This window comes from Anguilla anguilla, chromosome 11 (genome assembly GCF_013347855.1).
Source record: "Anguilla anguilla isolate fAngAng1 chromosome 11, fAngAng1.pri, whole genome shotgun sequence".
NCBI lineage: Eukaryota > Metazoa > Chordata > Actinopteri > Anguilliformes > Anguillidae > Anguilla > Anguilla anguilla.
In genome coordinates, this window is record NC_049211.1 from 9030680 (window position 1) to 9050366 (window position 19687).

At 44.4% G+C, this 19687-nt stretch overlaps 1 protein-coding gene across 1 annotated transcript in view; it reads right to left on the reverse strand.

Moving 5' to 3' along the window:
- nphp4 (nephronophthisis 4) overlaps positions 1-19687 on the reverse strand; it is a 154343-nt gene that overhangs the window by 108276 nt on the left and 26380 nt on the right. Inside the window, exons 4-7 of the mRNA XM_035381236.1 lie at positions 14500-14678; positions 13683-13747; positions 4451-4606; positions 668-804 (exon numbers count right to left, since the gene is read on the reverse strand). Of these exons, the coding sequence (XP_035237127.1) occupies positions 668-804; positions 4451-4606; positions 13683-13747; positions 14500-14678 (537 nt within the window). The remainder of the gene's footprint in view (positions 1-667; positions 805-4450; positions 4607-13682; positions 13748-14499; positions 14679-19687) is intronic.

A 19687-nucleotide genomic window follows, 5' to 3' on the forward strand; every position in this document is an offset into this window, starting at 1 on the left:
TCAGCAGACAGAAAAATAAATCTTTACCCACCATTTAAAGAACAACAGACACTTACCAGAGATGGTATTTTCTTCAGAACACCAATTAATATGACAGACTGGTATATAAATGGCTGTATGACACAACAATGACAGTCCTACCTGGTATACACTTCTCCGCTCATAAGATAAAGCCCTTGACAAAACACTGTGAGGATCGGGGCTGCTAATTAAACCGTCTTTTGCACATGCTCAGTGGCCTCCCAAGAGAATTCCCGGCAGAACTCGAAAGACAGCACACCGCACAGTATTAAAAATGAGGCTGGGAGGTAACGACCGTTCCAAGACGACGATATCAATTCTCATCGTCTTTCGCAGACATCCATCTCTCAAATCGACGAAGATGAATGGGGGTCTGCACAACTGCACTGTGTAAATAATTGCGAGCGCACGAGCACATCTGTCACACATCGTTAAAAGCGCCGTCTCTCTCTCTCCCGGCGTCCAAAAAGAAAAAAAAAAAAAACTCATAAGCTAATACCTTTCAGATTCAAGTTTGGCAGATCAGAGATGGCAGAAGATCAGTTGTTCCAGAGGAAGACTCTTGATCTACTTGGCATATATTATTGCGACTGGCAGGCAGCAAGCCCCTGCCTCGTTACGGCACAGATTGCAAGGAGTGGCATACCCGGCTTAGGTGGTCCGCGTTCAAGAGCTGCAGCAGTTCCTCCTCAAACTTCTCCAGGGAGGGGTACAGGGTGAGGGACAGCTTGTCCAGGTAGCAGGTGAAGCTCTTCAGCAAGCGAGGCTTCTGCAGCGAGTCTGCTACAACACACAGAAATAAATAAATAAATAAATGAGTCAATAAAAATAACGCTGCACAGGTGGCGAACGCTCTCCACAATCAAGCACCTTCCCGTTCTCACACTCCGGAAACGATGGAGCCAATCTGCTCGGCTTTCAGTAAAACATGTGTTGGAGTCTGAGGATGCAGATCTCTTGCTGAAAAATTCAACTTGTACAGAAAAGTTATTTTCAGAGATTAAGCAAGAAAATATTTCTAGACCCTTCTAGTTAAATGGTTAAATCGTAATCTACAGTAATAGAAAAACATAGTGAAAATCTCCAAGATCTTCAACAATGCCTGGGACCGTGAAGCAACTGTCAAAGTTACTTGGACAATTTTTGCAAAAAAAATGGGAAGAAAAAACTGATTTATACGCAGCGTGGAGAAGCCGGGAGAACCAAGCCCTCAGCTGCGTGTGCGGCTGCAGGACACTGTACCCTTAAGTGGGTGAATCCCATTGGCCTCTCCCAGAGTTACATAGCGTTCTTTCATCTGTGCCTATAAAAGCCTGTCAAGGGCCAAGCTGTTTGATAGTTCTGGAGATGCCCAGAAAAAAAATGGTGTTTTTCTAAAGGGGCTGGATACCCCCCAGGAGCTGTTAGTCCAGCCATTCCAGCTGCATCACCGCAGGATCGATAGACCCGGGCCAGGCCGAGTCACCCCTGAATGCTTTAAGGAGATGTTTTATGGCCGCTGGTGTTCTTTGAAGTCTAATAAGAATCTCGGAACGGGGAATGAATTTGGCTCAATTAATCAGACGGCTCGTTCCGATCGTTCTTATAAATCTTTTTTTTTAATCTGTCATTTTTTGAGGGGGGCAAAAGCCATCCAATCTGCGATATTGCGGATCAGTATTCACCTTCTCTCTAATAAACCCCAAAGTCTGCCGTAACAGTTGGCTTCATCTGGTATTGATCGGACAGTGACACACAAGGACAGAGGTGTGCTTTAAAACTCCCACCTGACACCACAGTGGTCTTTATGAGAGGCCATTTCCTCTTTCCATTTATGTCAGAGTCAATAATGCTGCAGGGGACAGCAACCATGTCTCATACATACTGTATAGCGTCATACAAAAAAAAAAAAAAACAATAGCCATTTCAGTCGCCTGGGAAACTGCTTTTCCCCCAAATACAATCTCCACTGGCTGCCATTTACCACGGCTGGTCTTGTTACAGTACAGAGGGGAGGGAACAGGAGGGAGAAAATTAAAATAAACGAAGGAGCATTTGTGCTTTAAAACGCCGACTTAAAGCTACAGACCAGCGCACGGCTCTTAAGACAACTCGGGTCGATCCGCTCAGAGATCCGAAACGGCACCGGATTAGCCAGGCCCGGCACTCGCCGCCTAATATACCCTCCACTGTCAAACCCCGTCCCTTTTATTAGCTCCTCCAATAAACTCCATTTTATCCACTGCAAAGTTCAACTTTTTACAGAGAGCGGGGGGAGAGAGAAAATCTGACTCTGCGCTAAACCGTTATGTAATAACGTGCAGTCTGAGAAGCTTCCCGGCTTTGACCGTGAGCTGAATGAGAGAACAGGCCTCTTACTCTCCCAGACGAAGCCGCTCCACGCTGTCTCTGCGCTGAGTAACCGCTTAAGCCAAAACTGAAATGCATCGTTTCACACCGACTTGGTGCGTGCACTGTACCGGTTACTAATAGCCTTTTCATTAGTCCCCTTGCTCCAGGTTTGAACTGCAGCCATTCACGCGTCCGCATGCTCATACAGCCACAGCCCAAAGCCGTTCAGACGTATCAATCAATGCTATCAGTCGGTATGGAAGCAAACTCACTGCAGATAACAGTGGAACTTAATATTCACTAATCCATGAAATGTGCTGGAGTGATGTACACACGTGCACACACACACACACACACACACACATACACACAAACACATACACACAAACACACACGCACACACACGCATGCAAGCACACGCACACACACACACGCGCGCGCGCGCACACACACACACACCTAATGCAGTTCAGATTTGAAGGCTCGCTGGCGTAAATGGTATTAATTATCCATTTACTGCTCGGGATATCAATGGGATTATTGCTCCGGTGGCATTTCCCACGAACACTCTTTCAGAAGACGCAGCGTTCAATTGACTGAAATCCCGGACGCACAGTGCAGACGCACGCGGAATCTGAAATGACACTGAAGACTTCCTGGGTGTGAGGAATGAAGAGACCCCACCTGACTTCTTCCCTCCGATCAAACGAGGTCACAAGTGACGCTACACCCAAGAGCCCGTCCTAAGCTGTCAGAACTTGTGGTGAAGATGGTGGTTAAGTTTTTCGGCGACAATTCACACAAAAAAAACAGAAATTATCCGTGAAGCTGACTCAATTAGTTGTGTGCACACTGCACCCATTTCTCTTCACCGCACCCTCAAAGGAAATGTATACCTGTCAATCTATAGTTTGCCTGTGTTACAACAAATTCACCATAACATAATTTTAATACCAAATTATCAAAGTTACAGATTCTGAAGAAAACAAAAAATGTCATTCCTCTCTGTCCCCTTCCCATCCCTCTCTTTCTTAAATAGAAGTGTCTGCAGGCAAATATATCACATCATCAAAACAAAAATGGCTGGTAAAAATGACTGTTAAAACGCTTTTCAGACTTCAACAAGAAGGTTAAGAGAAGTATTCCTGCAATCTGTATTAAATGATGAAGTTATCATTTTCAAAGTTCTTAATTAAACTTCAATGCTTGATGAAAGAAAATGAGTCTTTCCGAGCGCCTAAAATGGACATAACAGAACAGGCAGACATGTCGAAATTAGGAGACTAACTGCAAAAGAGTTCCATCACCTTCATTCAAAGTGACACCGACTTTCTGCCAACACATGGAGGTGTTGACACTTTTCCAAGAAAAATGTGTTAGGGATATGAGGGACTGTCAACAGGAGACACGAGACACTAGCAGAAAGTAATTACTCTCCCAGATGTTAAGAACTCATTCCTACACTTTCTCCCATTATTTCGCCCTTCACAAGTCAGGCAACTGGCAGCTTCATTCAAAATTTAAAAACGAGGTCGTAATGAGCAAAGAAGAGCCATCAGGAAAAAAAAAAAAGTTTTGTGGAAAAGTAATCAATCGGTGGAATTTCTGTTTTTCACAACAGCTGTACGTTAACAGAATCAATTTCTGCAAATGACAACAGCGAATAAGCGGAGAAACAACGAAGAGAAGGAAGAGACCCCTACAGCATTTTAAACCGTTCTCATCAAGTTACACCACAACAAATATTTTGCTTCTTTCAAGACATTTAGCCAAAGTTGTGCCTTTTTTTTGGGGGGGGGGGGGCAGAGGTTACAGAGTCATATTTTAACAAGTCGTGGCATATTACATGGAGCATGTCACCTGTTAACAAAGATTTAGGACACAATATTATTTGTACCTGGAGTTATCTCGGCCGAGATACCTTCTCGGCGGATGAAAAAGCAGCTCGCCGTGCCAGACACCTGAGGTCAATGGCGTCTGGGCCAAGCCACCACGCTCCAGCGCCCAGCCGATGTCACGTTTGAGATGAATGTGTGACCCCGGGGGGGTGAGGGGTGTGGGGGGGGGGGTTATCACGGCCCCCCGCCTCTCTCCTCACCTGTCTCCCCGGAGGAGGGCACTATCCCGGGGACGCTCTCCGCTCCGGACACCAGCACGTTGGGCGGGAGGAGGTGCGCGGCGGCCTCCAGGGCTGGGTGGGGCTTCAGCGAGTACTGCAGGTGGGCCCCCTCCATCGGCGTCATGAGCGCGCTCTCTGCAAGGACACAGGACACAAACAAACGCAAGGTCACAATCTAGTTCACGGGATCTACTGTGGGACTGCTCCGCGGAAACCAGAGCAGTGACCGGCGTGCGGAAGCCATGAATGAGTTTTTCAATAATACGAATAACAATAATAATAATAATAATTTCACCTTCATTCCCCAATGCACAGCAGGGGTCATTTCGCCAGGATGCGAATCACGACAAGACAACGAAGGCGAGCGGTTCCATCGGACTGTACGAGTAGCCTGGCTGCACATTCCATCTCGCCGCGGCTCACCACGATAACCCCGCCTGCTTTCCCAACCGCGGCCCGCTCAGCCACAGGGCCGCGTATGGGAAACTGGGTCGCCGGCCCAGGGGGGCAGGTGATGGCGACTATATCCCCCGTTCATGCGCTAAATAGCGCACAGTTTGCTCACAATACCCTGCGGCCCTTCCACAGCTGTAGAGCTAACTGCCGTACGGACCAGGCCCTTTTGGCTGGCTCAACAAATAAATATTATGCACTATGAACAAGTAACATCGAGCCATAAAAATAGACCCAAAATGCCTAAAATCATATAAATTAATGTCGTCTTTTGCTACAATGGCTGCATATGTACAGCTTCAGTCATGTCCATAAAGATATCACCTCATTAATTATCTTTTTCAAGACGAACTTACTAACAAGCTAAAGAGGATAAAGAGGTGTGCATGCTGCACAGAAGTCACAGGTGGCTCATTTTGCCACACAACGGCATCCAGTTATTTTTGGTATTTCAAAGAGACTTTAAAACAGAACCGACAAAAATCAAATCTGCCAAGTTACGTTGCAGAGAGCTGTCACTGTTGGTCAAAATACATTGCTTAATAAAAGAATAACCTTCAATTTTAAGGCAAACTCTCAAACTTGAAACCACACCAGTAATCATTCTGTGCCAAATGTCCTTACCAGTATCATTTATGTATAAAGGAAGAACAGAGGTGCCAACACTAATCCCCCAGAGCACCTCCATAACACTGTGCTTTGGTCCCTGGTCAAACATGTACACAGTGTGGCCTTTCATCAAAGTGGCTTGACAAGCCTGCTCTTATCAACAAGGAAAACAAACAACAAGCTGTTGTCAAACGACAGTACTGTAATAGATCACCTCCTCTGTAATGTGAGGACAGGTAGGACAAAAAATAATACGCACTGTTCAAAAGATAAAGAGCAGCATATAGTGAGGCGTCAAACTCACGGCCTAGAGGGCTACAGTGTCTGCAGGTTTTTATGGTTTCCTATCAATCAGCCGCCAATTAAGATCTTAAGAACGAGGTGTGTGGATTTCTCCAACATTCTAAACGTCAATGATTCACTGACGCTGAAACCAACTGAATTCGAGCAGATGCTGTGGCCCCCAAGGACTGCAGATAAACCTGCCAACACAGGCCCCGCCCCCCAGGACTGGAGTTAAACCTGCAGGCCCTGCGGCCCTCCTGGACTGGATCCATCATCTGCGGTATACAGGACCGCAATGCTTTCTGGGTAGTTTCACTTGAGTGTCCGTCAAACGAGGCCAGTGGTGAGACAGCTGCAGAGGTATGCGTGACGGTGTACGCCATGCTGTGGCCTGTCCCAGAGCGCTCCCTTTTACAGCACAACGCATGTCTCTGTGACAGACACACATTTCATGCACCATCTATCAGACAGGCACTGTGTTAGCATCTGATTATGGCAAAGCACCCCACACTGCTCTCATTGCCACTGTTTCCACGCTCAGCTGCTCTCTTCCCCTCTCGCTCTCCCACCCCTCTCCCATCCTTTTCTCCCCCTCTTTCTCTCCCTCCCCCTGACTCTCTTTCCTTTTCAATCCCCTCTCCCCCCTTTTACTTCTTCTCTCTCTCTTTGCCCCTTTCCCTTTCTCCCCCTCTCCCTATCTCCTTTCTGTTTTCTTTCCCCTTCTCCCTTTTTCTATTTATTTTTCCCTCTCCATCTTCCCCCTTTCTCTTCCTTCTCCCCTCTTTCCCTCCCTCCTCTTTCTTTTCCTCCCCCCCTCTATTTCCCTTTCTCCCTCTTCTTTTTCCCTCCTCCCTCCTTTCCTACCCTACTTCTTCCCTTTCTCCCTCCTCCCTGTTCTTCCCCCCACTCTCTTTCCCGCGGGCGCGGCCTCGAACCCGGGGACGCGTTCGCACCGCACCCCGGCGGATCTTCCGACTCTCCCGGCCATCTGTCACATCGCCGCCACGCACCTCCCGCAGGCGCGCGCTTCGGAGAGCGAGCGACGCGCGTTTATCCGTCCTCAAAGCTTCCGTTTTACCGCCAGCAGAGCCGCGCGACGACAGCCCCGAACCCCGAACCCCGAACCCCCAAAGCAGCTCACGATTTCTGGGGAACCGATGTGTCCCGGAACACGGGCATGAACTGGCCGACATCGAGGGGCAGAATTTGGGCGGCAGTACATTCATTTCCTAAAAGAGCGCAGGGGTTTAAATATTGAAACGTCCCTCCCTTAACAAGCATAAGAGGTAATGAAATTTTAATAGGATCTGGCAAAACAGAGATGGCACCCCGGTATCAGGACAGGAACAGCTTTTCTTCCTGTCATTTATTTCTCATTATTCCTTATTCATCGCAAACTCACATTTCAGAGGCTGCCAAGGACCAAACGGGGCATGAACATATTCTAAACAGCAAACTTTATATCTGTATGTCAATTCCAAACTCTGGAGAGCAAAAAATACACACACACACATGCATGCAGGGGAAGGAGAGGGTGTGTGTGAGAGAGAGAGAGAGAGAGAGAGAGAGAGGGAGAGAGAAAGAAAGATAGAAAGAGAGAGAGAGTTGCCTTCTGGGCAATTGCAATTTTTTCTCACCACTTCCAACTGCTGCTTTTCCTTAAGTTCGAAAGGTTTCTTCAGAAACTGACTGCGTTCCAACAGCCAATGGTCAAATCACTAGTAACCACGCATGACTACTTCACACATTTACTTAACCTCTGTCTGTGTAACTATATGAGTGTTCAATCTGGCAGATGTGATAGCAGACGTCCTTGGGAGTTTATTTCAAGGCTATGGCCCCGCTTGAAAAAAAGGAATAATAATATTCAGATTGAAATGTCTGAAAACAATCACAAATTGTAATGATGCAGCCGGAGCCATTTAAAAAAAATTTAACAAAAGCACTACGTATCTACGGGGCGTAAAACAAATCAGGTGTAGGAAATGAACTAGCGCAGCATAATGCACACTGAGCTTCGTTGTCTGGCGTCTTAATAGGATTTTTTAAATTGTGCTCAAAACACAATGGCTGACCTCTTGAGCACAGCACATTTGAATCTGTGTATTTTCTCATCTGTTTCAATTGCTGCTTCGCATCAGACACGGTCGGAAATAAATTGGCCGTTGGAGCGCGGTACTGTACAGAGAGATCGCGGCACCATTGTGCGGGCAAACATGTGCTCCGCTATCACCAACACCGCCGCTCCACTTCGCCTTTCAAATTCTTATAAAGGGATTTTTTTTTTTTTTTTCCTTGCAAGTGTTTATCGAACAAGAGCACACAGAATCACCTTGTAAAAAAGGAAGATTTTTCATCTTGTTTCAGTCCGAGGGAAAAAAAATTACACGGAATATTAGCGGGAAAAAGAAAAAAGAAAAAAGAGCGACTGCTTTGATTATAAGGATTCTCTGAGACAGAAAAAGGGGCAGCATGACTCCCATTTCACAGCAACATGCTTCTTTGTATTTCATGGTAAATTTTAAGTCTGCTCTCCCATTATCCACAAGCCACCCTAACAGCCGATAACAGCTTTTTCGGATTGCTCCTTTGAGGAGACAGATTGGGACTGTAACACTCCACTAAGCAAAACCATTACACAGCCGCACTAGCAGGGAGTGCAGGATGAGCAGAGTGATCAGCGGATGGCTGGCTGATGTCATCCCCATCGTTCATGGCTGAGATGCCTACCATGAGCTCAACGACCAGTGCAGCGCTCCCTGGCACCTCCCCCAGGCGCCGTTTCCCAGGCAATACATCAGGCGCGTGCTTCCACATCTGCGTCTGTGTCTGGGACTGTGACCGTCTCGGGGTGACTGTCTCCGTCTCTCCGTCTCTTTCTCTCGCACCGTTTCCCTCCATCCGTCTCACTCAATCCATCTCTCTGTCTCACTCTATACATCTCTCTGTCCCTCTCTTTCACACCCTTTCCCTCTCTCTGTCTCACTCTATCCATCTCTCTGTCTCGCTCTATCCATTCACTCAATCCATCTCTCTGTCTCTCTATCTCTCTCTCCATCTCTCCCTCTGTATCTGTCTCTCATTTACGTCGTCACCTTCCTCTCCCTCCATCCCGCAGTTTCTTCTCCCACTCTCTGCCCCTCTCGCTCTCTTTTCTACCCCCATTTCTTTTTCCCTCAGTCCTTCTCTCCCTCCCTCCCTCCCTCCCTCCCCCCCTCCCCCTCTCCCCCTCTAAAAGCCCCGGCGGCGATCAACAGGCCAGAAGCCAAGCCAATCGTCTCCTCTCTAACAGCAGTTAGTGACTCACAGGAACAGACTGTTGGAGTGTTAAAGGAAGAAAACTGACAAGAAAACAAATGAATGAGCCGCGATGCTCTCCTCCCAGCCCACGGGAGGCAGGAGCCAAGCGCCGCTCTGAAGCCGAGGGGAGTGGAGGCAGGGAGAGCACAATCGCCGTCTGAATCAGCCCTGACTGACGCGACCTTCGGGGCTGGCGGAGACGTAAAAATCTGCGAAACGCGTGAAATAAATAAATTTGGCTCGGCTTTGTCACCGAGCCAAAACGCAACGGCGAGGCCAATTAGAGACACGCGCGGAGAGAGCGCGGCGTTCCGTCGGCGGGGCTGCGTGTGCATGCGCGCGTGTGTGTGCGCTCGCGGGAGGAAAAAACGCCCTCGCAGGCTCCGCCGCTGCCGAACACCCCTGGCACAGGTACACGCCGTCTTTATCTGTTCGACGCCCACGCGCCGCCGCGCCGAAATTTCCAGAGAGGCGAGCGGCTGTCAATCTCCCCGGCGCTCTGACAGAGTGACTCATTAGAGGGGATGCTTCCTCTTCCTGCTCCCCCGCCCCGGCCTACAGGGCCGTTAGGGGAGCCCACGCTCGCTCGCACGCTCGCACGCACGCACGCTCGCACGCACGCACGGGCGCTGAGCTCCGGCCAGGTCGAGCAGCGCGAGGGGAAGAGGGGCTGGCGACGGCGACGCCCCCGCAGGCGGGACGCACCTGCGACCCGTCCCAAAAGCCTGCGACGGCCCCAGGTGCTCCGTCTGGAGGAGGGAGCTCTGCTCCTGTCCTCGGGGCAAAGCGGGAGCTCCACACCGCGCCACACCAACCCAGGAGGGGAGAGCAGGAGGAGGAGGAGGAGCAGGAGCAGGAGGAGGAGGAGGAGGGGAGGCCAGCGGCCTGGATTCGGCCCACATTTCATTCTTCACTCCGGCTGACACCAGTTTGCTGTCTTCTACTCTCTCTCACCGGCCGGCCAGACTTTTCCTGGCGATTCCTGCTGACTGATGAACTCGCGCAACGGCTTGTCAACAGAAGCCCGAAGTTTAACGCTGCGGCACCGAATTACACTGCAGCTGAACTATCGGACTGCACAGCCATTGTTCATACATTATGGCCAGTTCAGATACAATTTAGAATAAAAAGACAACAGCTGGCTTACATTTCAGTGAATATTAAGATGCACCATAAAGCAACAAATCAAACATTTGGATATTCATTTAAAAATGGTTTTGGCATTTCAACAATTATCTTGATCAGCGAAATCACTACAAATATTTTGTTGGAGCAAACACTTATTGATCATGCTAAAACATTTAGTAAAACTGTCCTATAACATTTAACATCAAAACCAGAATACCACGGTCATAAGTAATATGGACATATTCTCAATAAGGATGTAAACAGTCTTGAAGCCAGATTATCTGTCTTGAAAGGCAGACACATCCATGGGATTGCAGTTCTAGTTTTCCACAAAAAGCGGCCATTCTGTTGCTGTGCCGTAATTACTAATCCTGTGAGTATTCGCTCTTTGTGTTAGATAAATTAATGATGTCTCAGAGGCCTTTGGAAAGCCACAGTGAAACAGCAGAGAAGAATGAACAGCAAAATCAGAGAAAATGTATCCACCAGCTAAAACCAAACACCAGACCTGTAATGCAAATGATTTCCTAATTTAAAACCAAATGACATAATCAGAAGTGCCAAGACTAGTTAGCTGCAGCTGTTCTCCATCCACGGCACTGCGCAGACCTGAGAGAGCTTCTCATTAAAGATTCATAAAGCAGACTGGAAATAATTCAGCTACTGAGGTTCGGTTCTTTTGCGGCAAGTTTCTCCTACTGAAACATAACAAGGCGTCACGCTCCGTTCGCTCTCACATTTTCTTCTTTTGTTTTTGATTTAGGGCTAATTACACAATTTATTCTCGGCAGCTAGAAAAAAAATTAAATAAAAATAAAATCCAGGAGGTATTTTTAAAATAAAAATATTTTTAAAAAACACTGCTCAGAGCGGATTTGTGGCTCACATACTGAAAAGACAGGCCCCACCACAAAGCTTCTATATTCTATTACTCTCAAGAGAAAATCACACGCATTTCAAAGAGGCAACGGGAGGAGGAGAGAGTTGTCTGTCAAATCTGATATGCTCGGCTTAGCCGCGGAAGCTGCTGAATGTGTATTTCTATTTGCTCTTCCGTACAAAGACTTCAAAAGGGACTGGGAGAATATTATACATATCCCAAAAGAGGGCCTGCTGTACCACTGCCTTTCATACTGATGTAAACACCTGAAATGCACATCAGTGTAAAATTTAATGGGGAACCTCAAGCATCATTACACTCCCATCACTCAAAGCCGGGCTGCAATCGGCGGCTCCTTCGCTTTCTTCGGTGTTTAAATTCGCGCCGAGGTCTGTCGGCACAACAAAAAAGAGTCTGGGAACGAGCGGTCAAGTGGCACGCACCTCAGAGAGGTACTTAGGAGCCAATCGGCTTTGTCGGTCCCGGCGACAGCGAATTATAACGTCCATAACCGGCTGTCCCCTTTCATCACCAGAGTTTGTCGCGGAAGGAAGGACGGGTGACGCCGGCGTGAACTTTTCGCGTTTGTTTTGCTGTCCTCCGCCCACCTGACGCCAATCAAGCCAACCTTCCAATCAGCGGACAGATAGGTTTCTCTCAAATTACCTTCCATTTCAGCGTCTCAATTAATTTGACTGGAGCTGAAAGTGCCCCGGTCACATTGTTCATTCAATGCAATCACCGTTTCTTTAGCTGGTCTACCCACAATTCCATGTGAACTATCGTCTCAAATGTTTTCAGGAAGCTCTTGCTAAGTGTAGGACCAGAGGTGGGGGAAGTTTGGGGTGGTATTTTTATAGGTAAAATTTCTGTTTTTTAAAATAATAATGATATATCTAACATGTGAAAAGTAATGTAATACTCTGCCATTGTATTTCAGCGTAGCAAGTTGATTGGTATGGCCCTTAGTAAGCTGAATGGTACGGCCCTTCAGTCACATGCTGGAGCTGGTTGATGAAAACAAAGATAGTAAGAACGTACAATCTTTCCGCTTCTATTGAGTTCAATGATAGCAGACATGATAAATACATATTTCTGTTAAACAGGGGAATAAATATCCTGTTTCTACCCAGAATCCAGTAAAAAGTTTCCCTGCTCTTTTCTTTTGCATATGGAAGTTAGCTGCACAGCTTGCCCACTGAAACCACTCCTGTCCCTGCATCAGTTCTTTCATCCTCATTTTAAATTCTTCAGTAATAGGCTGGCAGATAGATTTTCCAAGTGTTGTAGTAGTAGTAGTATTTTTTATTCAGTCATCACACACAATACAATAAATATAAACAGCCTAGACAGTATAAACAAGTCAACAATCTATGTATGAGGTAGTGACTGAAAAGGCACAGGCAGAAGCATAATGCTTATATAGGCTATGCCTATCCTACATTCTTATCAATTTAAGCTACCCTCCAAAAATAAAACATCATAATTGTCAAAAGATTAATGGCAGATTTGATAAAAAATACATTTCTCTTCAATTATCTGTCACTGAGGTTGTGTGGTGGGTTATGGGGAAGGATGTAAATACAGGCATAATCAGTCCCGGCACTAATCGTCCAGTAAGTCACACGGGGGAGGACTTGACTTGTCACTGTTAATCCAAACATGGAGGCCACAGTAAACTGACCGAATGCATGTTGATGAGAAACCTGGCTGAGAAAAACAAATGGGCCTACAGATGATGAAACCTGGACAGCGTGTTACATAACAATTTCATGGTACCAGAAATCTGGCCATACAACAACAAAAAAATAAACTTAAAATAGTCTTAATGGTACAGACACTGAGAATATGCTAACACAATAACCTCTAGACACAGACAGTGCCTATACTTCGCAATATGGATTAATTTTTATCCATAATAAAACTGTTGCATTGCCATGAACAGTGACACTTTCAAACATAGATAAATGTGCTGAAAGCTTGGAGTATTACGAATATGGATGCACACTAATCAAAAAAGTTCAAATTCATGGCTTGTCCCTCCAATATCAAGCCTCAATTCATCACCGTCTGACAAAATTCAAACAAGCAAACAAACAAGAAACCGTTATATTTGCTCATCTGTTTAAAATTCTATAACAAAACTTTCAGTCAACCCTTAAAGAACTTCAAAAGAATTTTTGTCAAAAAGAAAATCATTTCAGGATTCCCATGTAGCAATATTACTGGAAACTGCCTCCATAAATTATGCCATAAACTGTAGCTTGAGTGACAGAAAACCTCACATTGAACCAACAACTTAAAACTTGGGAGTTTAGAAGTCATTTCTAAAGCGGTAACCGGTGGGTGGAATTCAATTTCAAATGTCAAACACAAACTGATTAAGAAAACTGAGAGGAACCACTTCATAAGAGATCCGTCAACTTAAACATGAGGTGTGTGTGTATAGAAGTTCAGAGCTCTTTCACCATCTGTGCTTGGATCAATATCCGCCTTTATGTAACTAATATCTTTAAGTTGAACACAGATCTTGAAATGGGGAGAGGAGAAGCTCACGCTCTATGGGTTCCTGCAGAGTCTGGTATAACAGGCCTCTGGGGCTTCCATGGTAAAGATTCAATCTGTAAAAAAAAAAAAAGGAACAGAAAAATATGTCAATAACCACTGACATAAAGATCTCTAAGCTTTTTTATTTACACAACATATACAATTCAGTAGCAGTGATAGTGAACTCATGATGTCCATCAGAATTAAGATCTCCTGTATAAAGGAGACACTTTTAAGATGGGGGGGGGGGGGAAACATTTGAGATGCACCAACAGTAGCCAAAGTCCTTCATGTGACCTGCAGGAAGGCGGCAGTATACTCGAAACGAAACAGAACATTTTGCTCGAAACGGGTCGTCATGACATTAATACTTTTTGACATTAATACTTCTGAATAGAGCGTTGCTGAACTCATGCAAGGATATCGTCATCATTAAGACTGATTGTGCAGAGATTTTAAAGAGAACTAAATGTTCTCAAATTCCTGCCACAAACTTCAATGTGCCTCTCAGCGACAGAGAGTGACATAATGGAGAACAAGGAGTTCATACTGACTATACTGACAACGATGTTCAGCAACATGTTTGCTGGTGGGTTTTTTTTATTTTTTTATCTTGTACGTCGTTGGAGTATACTGCCTACTTAACCCATTAATGCCCAGATTTTTCCCAGAGATTTCTTACATAAGCATCTGTAGTTATCCAAACAAATATTCACAGATGGAAAAAGAGTGGTAGACACTTCGGCAACTTTAGTTGCCCGCGGGCTTAAACAGGTTAAAGGTCGTACTAGTAAATGTTGCACAGTTTTTTGTGACGCCACCTCACCTTCTATCTGCTTGGCCAGCGCGTGGCTCCCCTGGACTGGCCTGGCTGGGGAAGAGGCGCAGGATGCCAAACCCGCACCCCAGTGCACTCTGGGAACCATCTGCTTTCTGGGCCACAGAAACCACCTCCACCACCGCCACCACGCCAGGGTGTCTGAGCGAGGTGTGGAAGTAGAGGACCTGCAACACACGGACAAAGCCAACCACAAACAAAACAAAGAGCAATTACTCACAGAGCCCCAGGCCTGGATCACTTTTCTGATCAGATGAAAAAAATCATAAAAAATAAACCGAGTGCTTTTAGATCATTAAAAATGAAAGGATAAAAGGAAGATTAATGGCTGCATGCTGTGCACTTTGCATCCATTCCTCAGTTCTATCTGTGCGATTTTCACAGCATTGTTTGCCCTGTGATTTCCCAAGTGCAGATTACACTTCTACACTACACTGCTTACTTTACCAACTAGTGCCACGAGGGAGACAAGTAACAGCCAACAAGATCACCGCAAAATACGGAGAAGGCGATAAGCTGCATTTGTGAAATATTGTTTTCACACTAACAAAAAAAGGCACGCAAATCACAGACTGTATAATATTACTTTATTATTTATTTATTTATTTATTTATTTAGAAGGGACAACACACAGTACATTTCCGCAGTTGCGTCGAATGGTACAGTGCCAGAGTTATTTCAAGAGCTAATTTTCATCTGTAGTCCCTTAGCAGGTAAGAGATGTTAATACTGGGTACAAGATAGCTACACTTACATACAATAAGTTACATTTTCGGTATAAAAAATGAAATATGAAAGAAAAGAAAAAAAAAGAAATAATCAAACAGAGTATGTTTACAAATTTACAGGGTACTATGAGAGCAGCATTGATTTGCTTTTAGCCATAGCTTCAGTCTATGTGTAAAAGTGCGGTAGTAGTTGCCTGATCTGATGTCTGTAGGTATTGTGTTCCAAAAGTAGGATGATCTGGCAGAAAAGGTGGATTGGCTAAATTTGCTTTTTCTATATGGCACATCACAGTCTTTCCTCTCTGTTGCTCGTGTGGTTCTTTCAGTGTATGATTTGTACTTTACAAACTGACCAAGTGGAGGAGGGGCCTTGAAGGATCTTAAAAATATGTGACGCGATCCATTAGAATCAGTAGGTTAAACACACACATAACAGGGGCAAAAAATGCAGAAACTTGAGGCCAAAAAAACCAAGCAGGACAAAAGTAATGTTTCCTGCAGATGACAGCTGGAACTGAAAAGTAGCTCAATGCTCTTTGACGATGGGTAGGGATACAGCTTATAACCATCTAGTTACTGAATACTGTTAAGAGAGATGAGAATCTGTTTGATCAGTAAAGTAAGTCTGCTTAGAGGAAACTGAGTACAAACTGATAACATCTAGATAGAGATCTCTGTTTGCCGAGCAGTAATCCTCTTGGAGGTGAACAGAATGGATGCCATAAGCATAACACTGGTTTAAAAAAAAAAAACATGAGCAGACACAACATCACAAGGTTGTTTAGGTGAAATACAGAAAGAACAGGGAGGTCACATAGTGATCCCTGGAGAAGACCAGTGGGAAGTAAAGACAGGGCCTCTGTCGGCGACATGCTCTCTCCGATTCACTGCCTAATACAAACAGGAAGAACCAAAGCACCCCAGGACAGCACCTGATCATCCCACCCAATCACAGAGAGGAAAGGACGATCAGGTGGCTAACCGCGTTTTACAGAAACAGGTCCACCAGGCATGAAATGGAGCAGACGAAGGCTCACATTAAGGAGAGGAGGGTGTCGGTTACTCAGCCCGAACAGCTATGTCTGCACAGTTCCTCGCAGGCTAGTTTCCAGAGCGGAAGGTTGTGTTGAGAGAGAAAATGGAGGGCAGTTATAAACACCAAGATCAAGAGCTTGGGGAAAGAAAGGGAAGGGACTAAGCAATATTTTAAACAAAAGGGAGATCAAGGGTTTTTTTTTTTTTTTTTTTTTTTTTTTTTTTTTTTTTTTTTAGAAGAGGTGTGATTTTGCCTGCTGAAGAAAGCCAGAGAGGAAAGAGACGCATCGAGACGCAGACGGGTTGATGGAGAGGGTGATGAGGGGAGACAGCATAACGAAGGGGGGGGGGGTTAAGTGAAGTGGAGGAGCCGAGAGGAGCAGAGTTGAAACCAAAAAAAGGTTGTATCAGGGGGACAAGCAGGTGACAGTGTAGGGAGGCTACAAGGCTGAGATGAAGTAAGTCAACAGAGCAGCACAGAAAAAATGCATAATGGATACGTCCTTCCCACCCAAAACTACGTTATATTACAGGTATTTAGCAAAAATCAATGAGAGAAACGTGTGATTTTCTCCTTCTGTGCTACAGTACGATGACCCTTCACTACACTTTTCTGAACTCACCTTGAACCGTTCATTTTTTGAATAAATATAGCTTTGTGAAAAACATACCCTTTTTATTTACACTCACATTTCCTACTTCCATCTCAAGCAAACAGAATGTCTCTTTTCAAAATACAGATTTATTTTTCCCACATCACATTGGTTATTTACCATTTAGAAAGCGCAAAGTCATGCCTTTGTATTATTTCCCACAGAATGCAAGGCCGAACTGCACACAGCAGTACATTTCACTTTAATCTACAGTCCTGATTCAGCCTCAGCTTCCTAATCTCACTGGAGCTGCAGTTAGACGCTGTCTTTAATTGATGGGGCCAAAGTCCTCCTTTCCCACACCCCAGCACTGAGCTCATTAAAGTGCCTCTGAACCTGAAATAAAATCCAGAATGTTCTATATTAATTAGGCTGGAGCTGTAAAGAAGTCTAAGTGTTTCTTACCACATTAGGCCAATGATGAATTAGTAAAAGTAAAAATAGAAATTAATAAGTCAATAAAATATGTAAAACTGCATTTAAAAAAATTTAAAAACTACGTTTTCTGATAAGTTCTGAGCACTGACGCCCATGTTCAAACTGCGAAAAACTACAAAATTTCCTGAAGGGGGGGGGGGTCGCTGGAAAATGTCCTTCAACAATCATAAAAATCTTAATGATTTCTGAGACTCATCTGGATCACTGGGTTTGAGTCTAGCCAATTTTAAAATAGTCTGGTCAAAGGACGGTACCTCCGCATTTGTACTTTATAGGTGAGCAAATAGATACTTGTGCCCAACATAACTGCCCCCTCTTTTTAATTAAATGAGGTTAGACTAAGCTTTAACTGCCCCCTAATTTTAATTAAATTAGGTCAGACTGAGGTTAGACACTACTGCTTACAATATCTGTTTTAATTCATTGAAAATGTAAGCCAGTTTGAATCTATCCTGAGAGGTAACATAGGGGCTACTGTCTAACCTGTTTTTTCTTTGAAAGGTTGATGAATTGGGCATTAGCCTCTTAGCCAGGATTGAAGCACTTTCATCAATTAAAAAGGCAAAAAGCAGAAGTACACGCCTTTTCATTTAATTTTTCATGGTGGCTACTTAAAAACTTTTTTTTCACTTAACATTTTATATTTTGGCTACACATACAGTATTAATGACTGATATGACCATTTCTGAGATAATTAAAAAATGCATTATTCTGTTCGAACTGAAGGCTTGGGGGGAAAAAAAAGTCTTAAGTGGGCTGTAGGTTATTTTCAATGCACTGAATCTTATTATAAGAGCATTGCTTGGGGAGTAAGTGGTATATATATATATATATATATGTAATGATATTATAAGTGATTCATAATTTCTATATTGTGCCCCCAGAGCCAGTTCGGACTGATGTGCTTGTGTACGGATTTGGACTGAGGCTTGAATTTGTTTTGCAAATTCTTTTGAAGACACCATTTTATTTTTCAGGAAATTTCCAGGACATATTATGTGACCAACACCTGTAGACAGGGAGGGATAGGGGAGATGGGGAGACTGCGGACCAGAGGGGAGAGATTGTGGTTGCAGACTTTAAACTTTAACGTTGTTAGCTTTTACACTAAAAAATATTTTCCAGGATATTCTGCCTGTCTAGTTCCACACCGGGCACTGAAAAACTGGTCTTATGTCAAAGACAGTTTTCTTGCATCTATTTTTCATGAATTGGGGAAAGAAAAAACATATTCAATTTTCGATTTTTCTACGAGACCACTGTGTACCACCTTTGACTGTGATGAAAAAGCTAGATCTGAACATATAGTCAAAAGCCATTTGAACCACTGTTCTTGATCAAATGGCTATGACAACAGAAATCATTGACAGGCTCAATCAGGCACCTATGGACGTGTTAATTGATCTGACAACCTTGGATGAAGAAAAAACAAGAGACAGTTGTGCATACCAGCAATATGCAGAAAATACACAGCTCAACAATGAGAACTCTGTAATATGAAAATCCACTTTAAGCCAACTGAGGAGCAAAAATAAATTCTAAAAACTCAAACAAATCCATCACGTCAACTGTAAATCCAGTCGAATCTGATACTCAAAACAACCTTTGACTCTGACGAGGGTTTTAGTAAGCAATCTAATTGTCTTTAAAGGTAAGCCGTTCCCCGAACCCAAACCAGGAACGCGCAGACTCAACACAGGGCCTCGGAAATTACATCTGAAGTTTTGCTCTGCTTCGCCACAGGACGTAAAGGCTCGTATGGCGTTGAGGAAACAGCTTGCACGCTAGCATTGCCAAGGAGACCATATGTTTTATCTAATGGCTGGTTATTTAATTTTGAAATGACTTTATCAACAAACCATTAGCTGGGTGCCACAAGGGTAAATATACCCCCCAACACATAAAGGCAGAGAGAGATAATAGAGCAGCATTAAAACATCATGCACTGAAGCAGTAGCTCTCCTCTGTTAGCCATGAAGCCATTATGATGTGGCAGTTCTATTACAGTGACAGGTAAATGAATTGAGTCATGGCTAAAGACTTCTACATTGAGCTTCTCAAAGCACATGGCTCTTTAATTTTTTTTTAAATTGAAGGCATTCTAAGGCAGTTATATTCTAAAGCATCTTTCATATGTTCTTCCTTATCCTCTACAAAATCATTTCTAAAAATATTACCATTAATGTTTCAGTAGCACTGTACCATGAAGTTAAACACAAGATTACAAAATGGTCAAAGGCAATTTGAAATGATAATTTAAAATTCATTTAGTGCTCAATGAAAACAGTAAGTAAGTCCGTAAGGATGTGTCTACATTAAGCT